The sequence below is a fragment of the Alternaria arbusti genome, assembly GCF_024043155.1.
Source record: "Alternaria arbusti strain BMP 1465 chromosome Unknown scaffold_15, whole genome shotgun sequence".
Classification (NCBI taxonomy): domain Eukaryota; kingdom Fungi; phylum Ascomycota; class Dothideomycetes; order Pleosporales; family Pleosporaceae; genus Alternaria; species Alternaria arbusti.
The window spans coordinates 575,545-595,990 of NW_026249955.1; the positions used below are offsets into that span (position 1 = coordinate 575,545).

The following is a 20,446-nucleotide window of genomic DNA, read 5'->3' on the forward strand; positions in this document are numbered from 1 at the left end:
TGGCTTTCGCGATGCTCAGAAAATGGATCGGGAGTCGCTCCGCAAACGCCGATGCCCGCCAAGCCTTTCTCAACTTCGGTAGCCTTGCCCACGACTTCCTCCATCGCTCCTGCTCGATACTCTGTTAGGAGTACTCTTTGTCTGTCGCTCTACTTGACCACATGACTTTCGAGTTCAGATGGATGGATTGCGAGATCTTTCATGTGCTGCTTAGCATACCTTGTCATTTATGTTTGCCAGCCAACAGCTCTGCGCGATGCGATTCAACTACCTAAACATCAGAGGTCTATCTGCTTATTACCACCCGAAGCCTCTCTGTCGTGGATGCGCCTCCCTAGGCTGCATGTGTGGCTTTGGTGACGTGCTCAACCCTTTGTAGCAGGAGAGAGCTCTCCCTCCTCCACAACAGGCGACCTTAGACGACAGTGTCTCCAAGTAGTAGACCTTCCCCCTCACCCATACTAAGAGGATACTTCTCTCATTCTGTCGTAGATCCCAGCCATCTCATCCTTCCTCGTTTCATGTTCAGCTTCTACAACCTCTCCATTAGTGCAATCACTTCTTCATCAACCAAGCTTCCCACATTATTGCACACGATTTCCTTGGTGATACAGACATAGAGTGCGCTTTTGAGCTTGCTCTACCATTGTGTTGCGTTCGAGCTCTTCTTGCATCAGAGAGGAGGTGCAGCACAACAGCCTGGAGGCCTTCGCTGGCACTCTACTCCAAGAATATACTACAACGCTCTCTGGGTATAAGTCAATCGTACTCACACATTTCCCTACATTGCACCTTGAACACAAAATGAGACGAGGTAGGCGCGCTTTGAGGCTGTATACGCATGCGCACTAGCGCCACCGCGCGTTTGCTCTTTCCAATTCAGTCACTTCGACCTAACTCCGCAGCGACGAACACCACAACACTGCCAATCCTCTCGCCCCGACGCCGCTACTTTGACACTGCTTCTAGTTCTCCACACAAGAAGCCGCAGCAATGGACGGACAGGACACTGGCGCTCTGCCAAAGCCCAAGCCCAAGCCAAAAAGGTTCATTCCGGTGCCCCCGGAGTACCGTCGCCTCACTCATACTACAGAACGCGAGCACATCGTCAACGAGATCAAGATCAACACTGGCTGCGATGTCATCCCCAAATGGGACGCTGGGTATATCACTCAGTTCGCCATTGCTGGACAAGGTGCAGGCCTTGAGAAGGCCGTCCGATACATTAACCACTGGATCTCTAACGCGCATATCAAGTCAAAAGACTCATCATCATGGGCGAAGACACCTGCATTCGATCATAACAAATGGTACTACGACAGCATTGAAGAGCGAGAGCGTCAGCGGAAGGACGAGTTCAAGGGCAAGGCGCCTGAGGTATCAAAAGGCGAGATGCCACTGGCGAGCATCATCGTGTGCTGGCCGGAGGACCTCCTCAACGAAGGCGTCACTCCTCGCGATGTCTTCAATAACAAGCTAGAAGCGCTTAACGCCATTCGGACTCAGAACGAGGTGTACATAACGCTTCTTCCTACTCAAAACGACGTTTGGCAGATTGAGATACAAGGCAAGCCCATCATATATCTATTACATGCGATACACACTAACTTTTGCAGCCCGCGACATAGCGCGCATCGAAGCAGCCGAAGCGCATCTCATGACGATGATCGACAAAGTCAAAGCTGATGCTATGGGACTGCAGCATGTAATCAACATGATTCTTGATGAGAAAGAGGGCTTGGAGGTTGTTCTGGAGGAGGCTGACGCGTGGTGGCCGAACCTGTACGTGAATCACAAGCGTGAACTGCAGACGAGTGCTGACCTCTTTCGCTCAACATCAGTCAAGATCGAGTCGTACCTCGCCTCCTCTCCAGTGGGATAATGGAAACCTCCGGCAGTTTCCGCAATGAGATCATGCACTTCACGCAGCTTTCAAAGATCCAGCATTCATTTCAGCTGGCCCTTGAAGCTGTGCGCCACACGAAAGGCGCGTACGATATGGCTATTCGGCTAGGGTGCCTGGCTCTGAGCTCAAGACATATCAAGGAGGATAAGATTGGCCAGAAGTTCGGGAAGGAGATATTCTTGAAGTCGATTAACGGACCTGTTACAGTTGAGATAAAGAAGTGGTAAGTATGTCCCCTCGTGACGACTAGCATAATGGCTAACAACATAGGCTTGCTGATGATGCACTGGGCTCGCAAATCCTGGGAGCACTCTGCATGGCCAATGATTTCCTGGAGCCGACGAAGTCTTCTGCCTATTTCGGTTATACGCCGAAATCGCTGCAAGACACTCGTCCAATGTTCCGAGGAACGTGGGTGTTCACAGACCCCAGCAGCGTTGTTGCTCCACCGCGTGAGCCGGTAGCTGTGCGCCATGCTGGACGTCCGAAAGCGCCTCCCCAAGCTCCTGCTAGTACAACCACTCCATCCGCAGCGCCGCAGTCCGAACTCATCGTTGTTCAGGTCGACTGGACTGATGACGAGGAGGGCTTGTACGAGAAGACAACAACCCGGTTCTACAAAATTGATCAGGGTCGTAAAACACCAAAGAAGAACATGGATATCAATCTGCTGGAGCTGGGAGAGAGCCGAGGATGGCACTTCGCCCTTGAGTCCTTGATTCCTGTGGCAGCGAAGAGCATCTCGCCAGTCATTACTGGCTTCGCTGATCGAGTCAAGATGAGACCCAACCACGATTATCGTTCCACGGAAAGCTTCGCTGAGTGGGATCAGACACCTACCGTCAAGAAGCACCTACGGAACGGCCGTCTGGAAACCATCTACTCATTCGGCATCAAGCAGACCTGCTACAAGGTTGAGGCTACTTGTATGTGGTACCCAGGACAGAGACTTCCCGTCTGGGGTCTCTGTGTCCGCCACTCTGAATGGGCTACTCATCTTGCGGAACTTGAGCGTCTCCCTGTAGGTCGAAAGGCCGACTGGGGTCACACTGTGGCTACCTTCCTGCCAGATGACGGACAGTCTTGCTACTCCAGCGCGGTTGAGGACGAGGACTTCGGAATGAGGAACCTCGATCTGGGCCCTGGCGTTGAAGCACCACCACGCGATGGTATCCGCATCCTCATGGACAAGCTGCTTCAGCTATCAGCCATCGTCAGTTCTGTCACAGACATGGGAGGCGTCGCTATCTAAAGGACGGGAAAACTTGAACACCCTGAAGGCTACATTGACGTTAGGCCATCTACTTTGCATGTTTTCATGTTGATGTAGGCTGCAGACCTGTTCAGGCTCTTCCTTATATGAGGTGGTACCTTGAAGACATCCAAGGCGATCTGAACGAGCGTCAGGCATAGGAGTTCATTCTCATATAGTATCATGCCAACATGACGAACTCTCTACTCCAGTCTTGTGCCATGAATTTTCGTGGCCTCTTCTAGAAAGACCCGCATGGTCCTCCAGGTGTGCTTCTTCTCATGCCGCATGCGGCTGATCCGACACCGGCTTTTGGTCTTCTAACATGATGTTTGCGCATTACCTCGCAACACTTCAGCTGCCCTGCTCCTCACCCTTGCCCTCCTGTGCGTTCATAACCTTGAGCCTGATGACCTCCTCCACGACTCTGACATTCTGCGCCTTGCCCTGCACAACACCCTCCAAGTCCTTCAAACTGTCGCCCAGATCCTTGACCTTGCGCTCATAGAAGTCTTTTGCACTAGCAATATCCTTCTCTACGAAGAAACCCGTGCCTACATCTACTAGCACATGCTCATGATCCGTGAGTTTGCCCGGTACGTATAACGAGGATGTCAAGGGGACGAGGAGCGGTTTCGTGACGGTGGCTGGTGTGAGGCCTGTCGAGATGGAGTTCAGGCAGTCGCGGAACTTGGACTGGGCGGTGCGCAGCGATTGGAACGAGTTGGACAGGTGTGTGAGTTCGGCGTCGAGTTGGGTTTTTAGTTCCTGGAGGCGGGGGACAGGGAGAGATGTGATTTCGACTGCGAGGTGGGATTAGCACAATGCGCGACGACCTGAGATCTGGATATAATTACTTTGACCAGGCTGTGCGCCTTGAGCTTGAGCCATTTTGGTGACGCGTGGGCTGGTGCTGAGCTTCCAGGTGTTTGTGACGATGTAAACTTTACCAGGGGCAGGTTTTGGCGGGGCGGGTGCTTGCTGCTCGTGTGGGGTACGATAACGTGAGAGCGTGTCAAGCTCCCGAGCGAGCTGCATCCGTGCAATCCTTCACACGACAGTCTAAACCTCCATGCCGAAGCCGGCCCCTGCCGTTCCTCGCCATTGGAGCAGAAGGCCAGATGTACGACCAACAAAATATCCGCGGTTTCGGATCTTGACGAAGACGGAATACCTGGACAAGAAGAAGGAGTTCAGCATACCTGCATTCGACCCCGACCAACCCGCGCTCTTCAAAAAAGCCTTTCTGGATATACCTGCAATCCGGAAGTGGTTTAAGAAGGATGCCTTCCTCGACGCATCTTTGACAAACAAGTGGAATAATAAGCCCAACACATTCAGATATCCGCAAGAGCTGAACACAGCGTACCTCGAGCAGTACGGCGATGCGATCGTGCCATTGGAGCTGACGCGCTCATCCCCCGAAAATGCCCTCGGAAATGAAGCCTTTGAGCGCTTCGAAGCCCCTCTGGCTCTCCTATTACAACACATGAGTGCTGCGGACGTGCAAGAAACGAGTTTGTACCTCGCGCAACACTCGCTAGCCGATCTTCCAGTGCCGCTGCAAGAAGACCTACCTACGCCATCGACATTCCTATCCCACCTCAACGCCCGCGGCGATATCTACGCATCGAGTCTCTGGATGGGCAGACCGCCTACGCGCACCCCATTACATCGCGACCCGAACCCGAACCTCTTCGTACAACTGGCAGGCAAGAAAACAATCAGGATGATGGAGCCTGGGGTGGGTCGGGTGGTGTTCGAGGCTGTAAGGCAGCAGATACGGGGGCCTGGCGGGGATGCGAAGATGAGGGGAGAGGAGATGATGCAAGGTGCGGAGATGGAGGCTATGGAAACGGCTGTTTGGAATAAAGACGAAGACGGAGGTATGTGGAATGCGACGGGCTGGGAAACAACTTTGAGGAGTGGGGATGCGCTGTATATTCCTAATGGATGGTGGCATGCTGTTAGGGGTATTGGAAAGGGTGCAAATGCTTCGGTGGGTACAGTATGGAACTTGGTATGGGTATGTCTACTAACGGTTGTACAGGCCAACTGGTGGTTTCGCTGAATAAACTGCTAACGAAGCGCACATTGCTCGAAACCGATGGAGTACTTTCCGGCGTCAGCCGTCACGACTTGACTTCGACCCTCACAGTAGCCTCTGTCCCGTCGATCCATGTACCAATCGACCGCGTCCCAGGAACGATCTCCACCTCCCTCATGACCCGCTCCATACCCATCTCCGCCTCGCTATCTTCAGAATCCCAGTCGTCATCTACGATGTCTGTCGCTGATTTCCGCACCGACATCCAATCGCCCGTCTCCCAGATCAGTCTGCACTTCATGGGCTTGATGCCGAAGTGCTTCCCAACAATACCGAGAACCGTGTACGCCGTGCCGCTCATCGGGATCTCTGTCTCGAATACCGTGTCTGTGGATGTCGCAAGGTAAAACCTGATACGAAGCAACCGCGCAGCAAGCGAGTTAGGGTTCACGGCGTTGACAGAACGCTGAACGTCCGGCTCGCCATACTCCTCACACAACCACTTGTACCGCGGATGACTCTTCAAGATCTGCTCTTGCAGGTTCTCGGGCGCGAACTGCACTTCTTTTGCGATCATGGAGAGATAGTAGGACTCTGCGTTCAACCGCTCTTTCTCGTTGATAGGACTGTGGTTCAGCGTCTTCAACTGCCCCAGTCGTGCAAGCGTAAGCATGTATCCATCGTCTGCTGTCAAGTTCCGTCCATTCGGTGCCTGCAACGACTGATAGAGCGGGTTCTGCGATACGCGCAGGCTCTGGAGACCGGGGAAGACGTGTAAGAGTTGTTCGATGAACGCCCATGTTGAGATCTCGTTGAACGAAAGGTCAACTTCTCGGACGGTGGTCGAGAAAACTGGTATCGATGCGCCAGAACTGGTTATCTCGGAGATCTTGTTCGATTTGAGGATGAGGCGGTGCAGGTTTGGGAGGGCTGTGAGGCAGGCCAGTGAGGATAGAGAAGTGAGGTGGTTGTCTTCCAGTGTTAGGTCGGTGATTGTGGGGTTGAGGGCGTGTTGGGTGAGGCTTGTGTAGAGGTTGCTAGATGCGGAGAAGGTTGTGACCGAGGGGAAGAGATGCGTTAGGAGAGCGAGATCGGCCCAGGGTAGGAGGTTGTCTTCTAGTTTCAAAGAGGTTATGCCTTTGAAGGCGTCAAGACAGCGGGCTCGCTCTGGTTCTGACACAGATGTATCGCGAAGACGTATACCACTGCGCTTCTATTAGTATAGAGAAGAGAGAACCGAGCTTGGAGAATACTCACTCGACCCTCAAACTCCTCAACCCAGGTAGCTGTTCACAGATCGCAGCTACTTCCCTCCACTCTTCAAAGAGATTCCTGCTCAGATCAAGTTCCATCGCCTTCGGACATGCCTCCTTGACATCATTCCTCTCCCCTCCTCTTAACCACCCCTCGCCCCGTGCATCAGCCCTCTGCATACAAAGCCCATCCAAAATGATAATCTTCAGCTCCCCCAACTGCGCCAACTGCCTCCTAATCTTATCGAACCCAATCTCCTCCGCCGGCTTCCCATTGAACAGCACTGGTTTCTGTTTCTGCTGCACAGGCGGCTGGTGGTTAAAGACAACATGAACATCTGGATCCTGGAAGTCTTCCTCCAGAGCTTCAGAGGCGTACTTTGACTTTAGGGCTTGCACAAAGGTGCGTGGTTGGTCTGGTTTGCGGGTTGGGCGGATGAACGATGCGGATGTTGGGGAGGGGTTTAGACAGGTGAAGTATTGGGTGCCTTGGTGTGTGCCGGAGTGTTTTCCTCGTGTGGGCTCGTCCCATTCTACGCCGAGCCAGAGGCCGGTTGTGCCTTGGATGGGGCCGTGGTAGCGGATTGTGCAGAGGTGCGCATCGTAGGAGAGGCGCTTTCCTATGTAGATGTCTGTTGCCATGATTGATGATATCCTCGGGGATTCCTTCTCTTTTGGTAGGTACCTGCCCAGTTACGATGCAGACGGACAGGTCGTAGTACGTATCTCTTTTTCAATATGCCATGACAGAGGGACACGATGATGTAGGTACATTAACTATCCGATATACTCTCAGACCTTCTGGACAGAAAGTGAGAGCAGCTCACAGACGCTAGCATGCACTACGCGAGGTGAATGTGTGGAGGCAACCGCGCACGTGATATCGAAGTGCAGGGATCAGGTACCTGGACACTAGCGTCGCACGCCTCCAGAAGTTCTGTCGCGCAACATCACTTCAGCACGACAACTTCTACACCGCCCAACACCTGACTGTTACCTACGTAAAAGCCATCCTCACTCCCGTGTGATCGCGACCAAGATTGACTCAGCAGATCGTGAAGTTTCGTTCAGATGGATTACCAGGTACGTCTCTCGTCGCGAAGGCCAGGAACAGCTACTAACGTCTACAGAATCGCGCAGGCTCCAAATTTGGAGGCGGTGGTGTCGCATCCCAGTCCGCGACGAATGCCGACCGACGAGAGCGTCTCCGAAAGCTCGCGCTCGAGACCATCGACCTTGACAAGGACCCGTACTTCTTCAAGAACCACGTCGGCAGCTTCGAGTGCCGTCTCTGTTTGACGGTCCACCAGAACGATGGATCATATCTCGCGCATACACAAGGAAGGAAGCATCAAACAAACTTGGCACGTCGTGCGGCGAAGGAGCAGAGAGAAGGCAAAAGAGATGATGTGGGCCAGCAAGGACTGCTCGCGGGTGTACTGCCCAAGAAGAACGTCATCAAGATCGGTCGGCCTGGATACCGCATCACAAAAGTACGCGACCCCAACACACGCCAAAATGGCTTGTTGTTCCAGTTCCAGTTCCCGGACCTCACACCCGGCATCACTCCCAAGGTCCGTGTCATGAGCGCATACGAGCAGAAGGTGGAGGAGCCAGACCCAAACTACCAGTACCTCATTGTTGCTGGTGAGCCTTACGAGACGGTCGCGGTGAAGCTACAATCTCGCGACATCGACAGACGGGAGGGCAAGTTCTGGTTCTGGTTCGACGAAGACGCCAAGGAATTCTGGTGCCAGATTCTCTTCAAGACTGAGCGTGACGAACGCTTCAGCGCAGTACCAGGTCTTGCTCCCGGACGATAGCCGCGCTCTCATAGGCGGGGCGTTCAAGACTTCTACTACTTCGGGAATTGTACTTTTAGGGCGTTTTGGCAGCGTTTATCCGGCGCATCATGACCATCTTTGAGGGGAGTTTACGTCGGTGTAGGTAGTCCCGGAACAGAATATTGGATAATGTAAATCTAACATGAATCAAGAAGTGCTTGCTGCCGATTGTCTAGTGCCAAGCTGCTCTTTCCGAGATTGAAATATCCGGCATGCGGTCACATCGTGAAGCGTTGAACACGAAGTGCCAAGTTCCCACATGGCTCTATTGGCAATACTTGTGACTCACTCCAGGCAAGAACTCGCATCTTCAAGTGCAGATTGTGTTTGAGGGTTGGCCAGGTTCAGCATGTAGAAGGTGCGCCTGCTCGATCTTGGATGCTCACATGGCAAGAAGGCTTCCGCCTTGCGTCTGCACCTTCCCTACAGGACCTCTGGGCCGAACAGCTTCAGCAACACGAGCCACCATTGCCTTCTCACCGTCTTTCTCGCTTCTGCATTCAATCGATCAGACCGCTCCGTTGGTTCGCCACCGCTTCAAATACAAATTGCCGGCTGAGCTAAAGCCAGAACTTGCTTGCCGCTTGCGGGTATCTGGCCCTTCTGGTACTCGATCATGCTGTTTCAGTGATCAGCTATCATCAGGCCAAGAGCTACGTGCGACTAGACTGCTGCCGTTCATACATTGCAGTAGTGTGCAGGTGTTGGTATGCTCGCCTCCTCCTCGGTTCTATACTATCGAAGCATGTTTGATGGAGAATGACGCAGCTCCCTGAGAAGGCTACTAACGCGTTTACTTGTGTGCTGCAGCTTGTCGCTTCAAGTAAGACTTGACGGAGCCGGTCTCGGAACGTCGCCTAGCAAGCGTTGACGCCTGAGAGCTTTGCTCTTGAAAATGCCGCGAACTGAATCCGGTGAACAGTTCAACTTTAGTATAATGCAGATGTCCAATGCATTACTGACGAGTTACACACTACAGGTACAGGCTGTGTCAACTGAACCCCGCCTCGATTGTGTTGACACCGAGTTGCCTTGAATCCTACTCGGGATGCGGATCTAAATGGCGTCAAGACTGTATGACACTCGACGACGGAAGAGGAAATCCAGCTAGATGGACGCGTGGAGCTCAATTCACCGCACTCTCCACCTCCAATACTACATCGGACTGAATCCGGTGGAGACTTCAACTTCATGAGCCTTGTTCTCTTGCTGTATGGTCCATCGCATACGTGGGTCTCTTTTTAGGTCCCACCGATTCACCTGCGGGAGTGGATGACTATCTAACTCAAGGCGGTAGGCGTAGGCTTCCCGACCTCAACAGACATCACGTTCTACTTGGACTCATCTCCGGGTCGTTCATGAGTATCATCTGATGCACGAATGGATAAATACGATAACCGCCCTGGTCTTTTCAAGCCCTCGGCGCAACTGGTAGCACCTGACCGTCTTTTCGTCGAACGAATGCTGGATCTGGTCTGATGATTGGCCACGACTACCTTAAACGTCGATGCAGCCTCGCCACGCTTCCCCACTCTGGAGTGGACCGCCTCACCGTTCGAACGCAGTTTGCCTATGCCGATGATCTGACATGGAAAGAACGACAGCGCCCGGCAGGATTGAGGATCCGAAGGGGCTGGGGTTCGTCTCTAGGTTGCAATAGCGCAGCTACTCTCTAGCGAGCCTTGGGGACATGCCGAAGCCACTAGCACCCACTACCTTCATGATTCAAAATCACAAATGGACCATCTTGGAGCTGATCCGCGATTGCAGGCAAAATGGAAGCATGAACAGTGAGCCCGTTGGGGACGATCTCGAACCCTATACTGGACGTTTGATTACACTTTCACACAGCGGACCTGCGTTTGTACATGGTGTTGCAGCAACATTTGTTTTTGCTTCGGTGTTGCAAAAGCCGATGAAGAAGAGATGTGCTTCACCGCTACGGTTGTACGACCCGCTGCATGTGGCTTTCGTACGGGAGGTCAAACGGAAGCCATATCCAGTGTTAGCTTACGGGACATCCGCAGTTGGCTGCAAGAACAAGCACTCACCAGTGGATGGTCCTACCCTTTCCATTACCTCGGATTTCTGAAACGAGGTCTCGACGTGAAATGGACTCGATATTATGGAACGGCTACAACCGCCGTACGCCGCGATCTTCAATCTAACTTGAACGTGGGACCATCTTGGCGTCTGATGTCTCCCGAAGCTGGGATCCAAGACGGTGGATACAGCTGTCATATGATCAAGCAGCTATCCTAGCCTGACGGTAGTGCCCCGCCAAGATATGGACTAGGTCTAATACTTGAATTTGCATTGGAATGTTTCAACGATCCTTGTATTTAGCGCGCTACAGGTGTCATGACAGCGGTGTGCGGGTTTAGTAGCATGATGGTGAACGTCAGGCTGGTTGAATGCTAACGAGGGGTCGACATGTCGAGAAGTCGGAGCCATTCTCGCCCTCCTACCCACGACATGTATGGCATATTTTGAACCATAGAAGAAGGGAGCCATGTTCCACTCGCGTGGTAGTTCCGAGTTACGAAGGCAACGGATATAAGCGACTGCACTCTATCAACATGGCTCCATAGACGAAGACTGATCGGCCGTGTTGTTTCTTCGTACCCCACTGGAGAGTACCGAGTTCGGACGCAACAAAGGCTCTAGCAAACAAAGAATGGCAACGTTTCTAAATTGGTTTAGACCCTGCAGTGAGAGGCAGATGACAAACTTTGGCCTCAGGGTCTAAGACATGGAACAATGTGGCACAGCCTCCCGAGAACGCGTCAGGAAAGAGACGCGAAAGGCTGCGCGCTTCCAGCATGCCGAAGCGGGTGCCGGCATCGTCGGCTTACAGGAAGACACAGTGTGTTCTCCGTCTGAATAGATTACGTCTTGCACTCGCGTAGTTTCAAGAGCATGTCAAAGGGCACGGCGCACGGACGGAATTAGGTAGAGCAAGCGCTCAAGACAGGCAAGACGAACGGACATGGCGTTTCGACTCCCGCTAAGGTAGTGGCGCGAGCTGCGGAAGGGATGTGAGATATGGGTAAGGTAGCATGGTGGGGATCGGTTACAGCACGGGCAGGCCAAGGGTCATGTCGACATGTGCCCTTGTTGGTTCGGCGGGGAACGGGTCGCTTGGTGGAACAGATCGCCAACTCTGCGATGAGGGTGCTGTCCACACGGAACGAAGAATGAATATCGAAGCGTCCAAGCGCTGTAACTGGATGCGCGGGCTAGAGAGCAGTGTCTGGTAGGAAGCGATTCCGGTGCAATGGATCGGCTTGAGCTTTCAGCTGCAGCAGCTGGTCATAGGCCCGCGAAGACCGACGGCGCTACGAGAGGACGAGCCTCCACTCGGCCTAGGAAATGCTAGAGGAAAACGAATTGCACAAGCAAAGGCAAAGGTCGGCGATCAGCGCAGCATTTTTAGACGTCGCGACGGAGTAGCGGGAATACGAGCAGGCAGGCAGGCCGTCAAGATGGGGACTACTGCTTTTGACCGATGCAGCGCAATTAAGTCGGGCTTCCTTATTCGGCTGTTGCGGCAAGCAGGAGCGGGCTGGGGTAGCATGGCGACGGGCGCTGGGGGAGTCAGACGATACGGGTTGATTGATAGAGAGAGAAGGTCGAATGCATGACGACGGCGGCCGCCAATGCAGGCCTGGGTAGTCTGTCTTGGGCGCGCTGCAGGCCCACGGGTCTAAAATCAATGATTCGATAGCAGCCTGCTGACACGGTCGCCTTGTCGGGAGCTGCTCAATCAGCAGCAGGCGGGCTCGTGAGTGGTGGGGAGTCACTGGGGAGAGGTGGATAGGCAGCGCTGATGACCCAGGCCTCGCGTTCGCGCAGACTGGCCGTGATAGAGAGCAAGGCCCGGCGCGCGCGGGTGCTTGGCCTGTTGCGGTGGAGACGGAATCGCTCAGCGAGATCCAAGCTAGTGGTCGCTATCGCGCAGCATGATGCAAGTAATGCTGTTCGGCTCCGTGCGCTCAAGAGGTAGTGAAAAGCCACCGGCTCGTGCAGGGCCGCGGGAGAGCCACTTTTTATCACACTGCAGCTAGCAGAGCGCAGCGCCTCTCCTGCCTGAAGCTTGTCGCCATTGTCAGTGCGTGCCATTTGCTCACTAGACGACTTGGACGTCCGCCGCGCGGGCCGTCAGCTGCTGGGGTTGCAGGGCATATCAGATTGGGCCTCGCTCCCATTTCGTAATTCACCATAACCCGATTCCCAGTCCGTCGCTCGCAGAAGCACCCAGTGGTCTTTGCTCCCGCACTCGCAGCTCACGCCGCCGCGCCAATCGCCCACACGCCCACACAGCCGCCCATACATATCTTGCACCAAGGGCTCCTGTCGCTGGTTAGACAGCCTGCACCGCCCAAGGTTCGTTCCCCCCAACCGTTCGCTCGCCCCGACACCTGTCCTGCCCTGCAAGTCACCTTACAGCGGCTGCTCGCAGTGTCTGTCCCTGCCTGCCTGCACGTGTCGTGTCTCTGCTATTGCCAGGGCGCGCCGTCACCTCAAGCTCAAACCTAACCGCGTCCTAGCCTGTATCGATCCGCGAGCACCGTCGGATTCGGAACATTGCGTTTGTACCACCTGTTCTGGCATTTTCCGCGACGCTGTTCTCGCTGCTGGGAAGCTGCTGCCCTCCCCGACCGAACGCGCCTTCCCGGCGAGTCTTGGCCCCACCCGCACCTGCCGAACTTGAACCTTGGTTCGACCGCGCCGACACGACACTGCTCCCATCGCCTCCAACACATGCTCCCCAGCGACCGCTGCCGACTCCCGTGCGTCCAGCTGTCCTGACTGCGCCGCGCCCATTGGCCACCCTTTGAGCTTCGCGACGCTCGACGGAAGCTTCCTTCGAGCTCGGTTGCTCTTGCGCCGCCTGGATGTACTCAGTGCATGTGCAACACCCTATACAAATCATGTCGAATGGTGGCTTTGCCAACGGCATCATGGACCCGCCTGGCACCATTGACCCGTCGCGTAAGTAGTCGCGTCCCCCTCTCCCAGCTGCTCACTGGCTTGCGCGTCTGTTACATCCGACGCAGCCTCCCGCGACCTCTTGTTGACCCAGCCCAGATGTCTTCGGAGGCCCGACCCAGCCCGTCGCACAGCAACAGCAGGCATCGCGAGGCCTGAAGCGCAGCCGCTCGCCAGAAACCCCCTACGAGATCCAGGGCGATGACACGCCCAACAACAAGCGCAGTCGCGGCCGCCCGCCCAAGACGGCCAGACCCCCCTACGCCGGATCGCCCAACCGTGGCTCCCAGCCTCCGCAGAGTGGCATCGCGCCGCCCGTACAGACACCCCAGCTGCAGACATCGGCCCTGCCCCAAGGATCGCCTCCCCAGGTCTCGCCCTCCGGCAAAGGAACGCCCACCAAGCCCGCCGTCATAAAGGCGCTGCCGACGGTGCGCGACCACACGACCGACCAGCTGAATCCCGAGGGCGACGAATACATACCGCGCGAAATCGACGAGGCTGGCGAGAGGAAGGTTACGCAAACCGGCCACCCACTCGACGGCCGCGAATACCGCTGTCGCACCTTCTTCGTCCCCAACAGGGCCGACAAGCTCTTCATGCTCGCAACAGAATGCGCGCGTGTCCTGGGCTACCGTGACTCGTACCTGCTTTTCAACAAGAACCGATCTCTATACAAAATTATCGCTACCCAGGCCGAGAAGGACGACCTAATCCACCAGGAGATTCTACCATACTCATACCGATCTAGACAGATTGCCATAGTGACTGCCCGATCCATGTTCAGACAGTTCGGAAGCAGATTGATCGTCAACGGCCGGCGCGTGCGCGACGACTACTGGGAGAGCAAGGCTCGGAAGCAGGGTTTTACCGAGGAGGACGCTGCGGGCGAGAAGAGGCCAGGTGCTGCAAAAGCAAGAGAGGCAGCCGCAGCCGAAGCCAACCACGCAAGTGCCATGGCCTTTGCTCATCCAGGAGCATACACCGGCAACAACCAAGACTACCTCGGTGCTGCCATTAACCCTCTGCAGCCTTTCGGTGGTCTCAACCCCGCACCAGGAAGCATGCCTTCCACAAACGCTGACGCATACAACCGCACAACGGCTGACCTGCAGCCCCGAGACTACAGTGGCGTTCAGCGGCCGCGACATGAGATGCAGGGCGCCCCCTATCAGGACTTGACACGGCCAACCCCGTCCGGCGAGATCCTCAACGCAGCTGCGCAAACAGCTGAAGTCAACAAGCAGCTCGAGCAACAACGCAAGCATCGCAAAGACTACCTCAACGATGTCTGGCAACGACCCCACGAGCCGCCGGTCCAGCCAGACCGACCTGGAACTGCCGAAGGACAGCACGCACCCCAAGTCACCCAGACCGTGCAGTCGCCGCGCATGCCTTCGACTGCCGTCAGCATGCCAGGGAACCAGTACGGAATGCCAGCACAGACACCACAAAGACCTGGACAGTCGATGAGCGCTCAAGCCTACCGTCCGCAGCCCATGCCCCAGAACAACATGGTGCCTTCGCCCATGGCTCAGCAACACACCCCACTCCGCCCTGACCAGATGCACCGTCGCCCACCAAGCATCGGCATGCAGCAGGGCATGAACGCTTCCAGCATGGGCCCTGGAGGCATGCTTCCAGGTGTTCAACAGAACCCAGGACATGGCTACCCTCCATCACACATGTGGCAAGGACCACCACAGCCGTCCCCGCTCTCACAACAGCACAACATGCAGCAATATGCGCAACGACCGCAGCAATCTCCGCTCCCGCAACAGTCTCCCATGCATGCATCGCCACAGCTCCATCATGCTCAAAGCAGTGCATCGATGCATGGCACACCTGTCCAACAGTATCAGACTATGGGTGCTATGGGCGGTTCTATGCCCGGAGGAGACCCTGGATACCAAGCCATGGGGCAGAACCCCTACCAGCCTAGTCCAAGTCCTCACCAGTTCATGCAGCATCAGAGCGCTGCCGCTCAACAGCCTGGTATGCCTGGTTGGGCACCACCACAGGCTCAGCAACAAGGAGGATGGTCGACATACTAGGAGATGTCAAAACTTTACCTTCAACCGTGGGAACCCACTATCAATTCGCTGATAGCGTTCTAATCCAGCATCAGAGATGATCTTGTGTTCTCCACGTTCCGATCGACGCCATAAGCTTCCCGCTACTCGTTCTCCGTCGCACTCTGTACACTAGGCTCATTCCATCTTGCTTTTCATTCCGCTCCCCGCTCCACCAGCAACAATGAAATCACGACCCACGAGACGGTGACGAACACGCCAAGCACCGAACATGACAATACGAAGGGATGATGGATGGGGTACACGGTACCATTTCTTTTTTTCTTCTCACCTTTATAGGCTCGATCATTGTTTCCTCCTGGCGGCTTTGGAACGTACTTTGCATTCGTCGATGATACCTGGAGGTCCGTTCACCTGCTGTTTCGCATCGCACGGATACCCCACAGTACTTTGAGGCTTGGTAGTATTTGCATGGATTTGCGGGCACGAGTGCTTGGGATACTTGAAGGAGATTCATTTCTAGCATCACTTGGTAACGTTGCTTCGGATCAGATTGTCAGATTGCCAGATTGTCTTTCTTCGCATTCCTTGTCAGTATTAGCAGATCCCCGTCACAGTCGTCTCGTCCGTGGTGGTTTTGGTTATAGCTTTTTGCACAAGATTCCCCCAGATTCCCCAACACCTTGTTTCGTGTTTTTTAGTTGCTGATTTGCAGTTATTTGCATGGTTGAAGGGATACGCATTAAGCTTCCCGCAAGCTGCTGCACCGGTACATTGGAGGAACATGTGGATATGCGCACCATGTAGGGTTCGGAACGCATAGCAGGAAGGATCTTCTTGACATATCCTTTCCTTATTAATAATATTACTCCATTGCGCGAATACGATTTACACTCCATACTTGGCGTAGCGTCGTGACCACACGTAGCGCACTTGACCATGCGAAGATGACATTGGACCAGGCAGGGTTTGCAACCATGTTTGAACAGCGGATGGCTTTGTCTCGGACATCTGCACCCCAGAGTGTCAGAATGCGTCATGTCGCTCCGCGTACTCCAATCGCTTCGTGCATCTGCACGTATGCTCGGCATCTCGAATCCCCCAAGGGTCAGCTAACTACATGACGACGTGCGTCTAAGCATGAAGAACGACATGGTACATGGGTTCTGCGACACATGGACGACACAAAGACCGGGTGCGGGAGCGGACGGCTGCACTGGACCGAGCTCAGACCCCGATGCATCATCGATTCGCGCGAAAGGGAGTCGATGGCTCGGGTATCTGGCGCAGCAAGCTATACTACCAGCTACCAAAAGTCTAAAGGCGCACTGTTCGGAATGCCCAGACGATACACGATATTGACGTTATTGCTGTTGCGGTTCCTTCATCGTCGGATCCGTGATCGAGACTACGCAGTCAGCCAAGCAGTCCACTGTTTCTTCCACCTGTCGGATCTACTCCGGCGGCTTTCCCAAATGACCGCAGTGAAGGTGGCCTAAGATTGCGGCTCAACGTATATCGGATAGGATTATATTCATGCTTTCTTCTGTGCTGACAGGGCGCTCATCGGTCAGCATGCACGGTTACGTTTGCCTTGCCGACCCCGTCGTCTCGTCTCAACGGCCTAACGATCACCCACCGCCAGGACGCATGAGTTGTTGCTTTTCCCATCGCAAGCCACAAATCCGACTTGGACTCCGCGGCCACGTGATGGCCGCGGATCTGTTCCTTCCCGCTGGCAAAGGGTGCTTTTGCTTTTGCGCTGCGGAGAGCAGACGTTACATGGTAACGCATCTCGCTTACAACATTGCGTCGCATATGTCTGGAAAGTTTCTCGGGGTCGTATCCTCATGTAAACTGAGTGAGTTGAACGGCGCCGGAGCAGAGATGCCTCTTTTGATCTTTATCCACTCTGAACTTGCATCATGGAACTGGATTATACTCGTGAGCACGGAATAGCATCGTATAAGCCCCCAGGGTCTCGGCATATGTACTGTAGGTATGACCTGCATATGTGAATCTCAACAAGATTGCCACATGGATCCTCATCGCAGCGGCAACTATTGCCGTCCATAGAAGAACCACGAACGATGCTCGCGTAGTAAGCTGGGCATATAGGGCCCCCTGCAAGAACGGTAAGTAGGTACACCGCTGCCGCAAGGTAAGACAGCATTCCGGCTATCTGGGTAATTTCGCCCATCTGGTCTCTCCAGGGTTCTAGCTGACGAATACCAAGAAAGGGCAATAATCATTGCTGGTATCGACGTGTAATGTGGCTGGACCCTTTCTTCCCCCATTTCAACCAATCTCCTCTCGATCACGCGCCGGAAATGCAACTATGATGCATTGTCGGATAGCGCATTCATCCATACAAGCCCGCTGCGCAACGAGCCGAGGGACGTGTATGGCTGGGACGCGCCTCCGTTTACTTTTTCCCTTTGACATGGATTCTCGCTTTACCCGTCACCATCTCCTACCCCATCGAGCTGGCATGGGAATCTCGTCATGCAAATGTTCAACCTTGCAAAGTGGAGACCTCACATGTCGCTCCCGATGCAATGCAGGTTGAGTCACAGCGCCGTTTGCAATCGCAGGAGCTGCTAGTCTGGTGTTAGTGTCGTATCCCGAGGTTTGGGATCGTTTGATTCGCGTCGTCTTGTCGCATGGGCGGCTAGTTCTACTGTGTCATTCGGACCGACTTGGGTCAATTGGTACGAATACTGGGGACGATTTCGATGGGGGGATATTGGAAAAGGAATGAGAGCATGGTTTAAGGCCAAACGGCATTCAACGCCGTCTCCATTTACACGCTGCGGAAAGCTGCGATCTTGTGGAGTTTAACTAAGTGCAGGGGTAGATCCGCGATCGGTAAATACAATTGACCCTAGATCTCAGGGATTGAGGTGTTTGTTCAGGTAGTATTCGCGATGACAATTGAGCAGGTCTTGGCTTCTGCATCTCTTGGACTTGTGGCGGCTGACTAGATGGACAAGCGGGGTTTGTTGTCGCTACTATTGCGTATGCAAATCTTATTGCTGTTGTTTTTCTGGCAAGATCACTCATACAACGCTAGGTGATGTACCAGCTTAGCGCCAGGTGGTTTCCAACGCCTCCAACACCATCATGTCTGATGGACCGCGGCAACCGAGACAGCCGCTCTCGACGCCGTCGTTTGCTGGCTCTGGTATGTGTGAAGATCTCCATTCTTTTCTTGAGCATCGACCTGGCGTATGGAGCTTTTACCCGCTTTGCAAAGGCTCTCGGACCAAACCGGCTCTCCCTGGAGTACCACCGGAGATATGATATGCGCAAGAAGCAAGCATCGTGGATATTGGCGATCCGCTCGACAAGGCTCCCGCTTGTTCAAGGGCTTCTTTGACCCGCTGTCGCTCAGATCACATAGCTGTCATAGCTACGAAGAAGCTCGCGCTTTCTGTCATGCATACTAATCATATCTCATCGTAAAGATATACAATACGTCATGTAGGAAAACGTGGTGCTGGGAGATACAACGTGTACTTTCAGTTTATGGTACACTTACAGTTGAAACAAGACGACTTTCTTCGTCTATTCAGAACCAACCTTGGAATCTTCGCATCTCTCCGAGATCTGAGCGAAAAGAAAGCTGATTGCCAAGCCAATGGTTCGCCAGCCTCGACGCCTAAGAGTGAAACAAAAAAGACATCTTCTGCTCGCGTAAGAGCCGGATAATCGAGACGAACCCAAGGCTAAACTGCTATTCCATCGATTCGAAGATCCAAAAGTTGACGTGACGACTAGAAAAGCAAGCTCATTAACCGTCGAAGCATTTCCCCCGGAAGCAGCCCTAGAACACACCTTCTGCCAAATAGCCTCATCTGCCAAATTTTGCACCAGATTTGGTACCTGGGCCTCGTACCTGCATCCAGCCTCACGGTACGGTCCCTCATATCGCTACCGCGCACCAAAGTCAGGTACAGTACCAAAAAAACGTCTCAACCCTCCTGTGGTTCGCAGTACGATCTACAACCGCGAAGGGGGAAATTGTGTACCTGCATACCTAGGTAATGCGCGGATCACTATAGTTTCATTGAGACAACTCGGAACCAGAATCTGTCAACCAGGTTCTCGGGTATTGACCTCCTCTGACTGTTGACTATTGACCATTGACATGGACAAAGGTAGTATTTCCTCGACACGAATTCGGAAAGAGGCGAAAGGTAGCATTCAACAAAGCCTCAAAGTGTTATTCAGAGGCGCTCATTCGAAGGTCTAAGAAAGCCACACAAAAATACAATTGATAGCACAAAAGCAGCACTTTCAGTCCATGATTTTCTCCGGTAGCGGATGTTTCGAGCAAACAAAGCATTACCCGGTCGATCAAAGTTGGTAGAAGAAAAAGGCAACGTCCTAGCACGTTTCGACGCGCCTAATTTGGGACGACGGGTTTCGGTCACGCCGTAAGGGGAAGTGTGTACTAGACTGGAATGATCTGTTCAAGGCTATGGAGGCGGAAGCGGGTAGGTTTGTTCTATTCGCACCGGTACCTGTATTGTAGAACTGAGGGGATTGGGAATGGGATGGAAGAAGCAAGTTTGCTTGTCTAATATGCTTTGCTAACGAATCGTTCACGCAGGATGCCGTTCGGGGAGAGCGGAACGCGATGCTAGATACTCTATACCAATATCAGTTTGATGGTAGGATGAAGGGAGAAACCGCAAGTCCAGCCCGTCTCAGATACTGGTAGATTAATTGGCGATTTCGGTGCTTGCCGTAGCTATGGGCACGAGATCCGAGGTTTGGATGTTGAGGAAATCGAAGGGCTTTATTTGCAATTATGTGGGAATACAGGTCAGTCTTGACGGAAGATCAGGGGGAAGCCGATGCTGCCTCGTCTTTGGGGTTTGAGACTTGGCTGAGCGTGCTGTGTGATTGAGTAGAACGGTATCTGGTTTGAGTGCGTAGTGATCAGCATTTTACGATACAGACATATACATGTGGCGACTACTATCGTGATAGATATCCAATTATGCACCATCCTTAGAAGTGATGAGATACACGTACTGGTAGGCAAAGCAGAATGAACAGCCCAAACTTGAAGCAACATTCGTCATCCATAGAAGCCGCCTTCGTGTTGTCG

General features: G+C 53.7%; 6 protein-coding genes across 6 annotated transcripts; 4 read left to right on the forward strand and 2 right to left on the reverse strand.

The window, feature by feature from the left end:
- Positions 1 to 993: 993 nt before the first annotated feature.
- J4E86_009050 (uncharacterized protein) lies at positions 994 to 3,158 on the forward strand (the record flags this gene model as incomplete). Its single annotated transcript, XM_051449557.1, has 4 exons — positions 994 to 1,512; positions 1,703 to 1,782; positions 1,842 to 2,129; positions 2,177 to 3,158. 4 exons carry the CDS (start codon positions 994 to 996, stop codon positions 3,156 to 3,158), a joined length of 1,869 nt encoding a protein of 622 aa, XP_051299411.1.
- Positions 3,159 to 3,512: 354 nt separating this feature from the next.
- On the reverse strand, positions 3,513 to 4,049 carry J4E86_009051 (uncharacterized protein; the record flags this gene model as incomplete). Its single annotated transcript, XM_051449558.1, has 2 exons — positions 3,513 to 3,961; positions 4,016 to 4,049. The coding sequence occupies 2 exons, from the start codon at positions 4,047 to 4,049 to the stop codon at positions 3,513 to 3,515; spliced, it is 483 nt and encodes a 160-aa protein (XP_051299412.1).
- A 181-nt stretch (positions 4,050 to 4,230) lies between these two features.
- J4E86_009052 (uncharacterized protein) lies at positions 4,231 to 5,233 on the forward strand (the record flags this gene model as incomplete). The annotated part of the gene is made up of 3 exons (XM_051449559.1): positions 4,231 to 5,044; positions 5,130 to 5,157; positions 5,209 to 5,233. 3 exons carry the CDS (start codon positions 4,231 to 4,233, stop codon positions 5,231 to 5,233), a joined length of 867 nt encoding a protein of 288 aa, XP_051299413.1.
- Positions 5,234 to 5,290: 57 nt separating this feature from the next.
- Positions 5,291 to 7,100, reverse strand: J4E86_009053 (uncharacterized protein; the record flags this gene model as incomplete). The annotated part of the gene is made up of 2 exons (XM_051449560.1): positions 5,291 to 6,410; positions 6,463 to 7,100. The coding sequence occupies 2 exons, from the start codon at positions 7,098 to 7,100 to the stop codon at positions 5,291 to 5,293; spliced, it is 1,758 nt and encodes a 585-aa protein (XP_051299414.1).
- A 429-nt stretch (positions 7,101 to 7,529) lies between these two features.
- J4E86_009054 (uncharacterized protein) lies at positions 7,530 to 8,281 on the forward strand (the record flags this gene model as incomplete). Its single annotated transcript, XM_051449561.1, has 2 exons — positions 7,530 to 7,541; positions 7,589 to 8,281. The coding sequence occupies 2 exons, from the start codon at positions 7,530 to 7,532 to the stop codon at positions 8,279 to 8,281; spliced, it is 705 nt and encodes a 234-aa protein (XP_051299415.1).
- A 4,955-nt stretch (positions 8,282 to 13,236) lies between these two features.
- J4E86_009055 (uncharacterized protein) lies at positions 13,237 to 15,348 on the forward strand (the record flags this gene model as incomplete). Its single annotated transcript, XM_051449562.1, has 2 exons — positions 13,237 to 13,297; positions 13,394 to 15,348. The coding sequence occupies 2 exons, from the start codon at positions 13,237 to 13,239 to the stop codon at positions 15,346 to 15,348; spliced, it is 2,016 nt and encodes a 671-aa protein (XP_051299416.1).
- Positions 15,349 to 20,446: the final 5,098 nt, after the last annotated feature.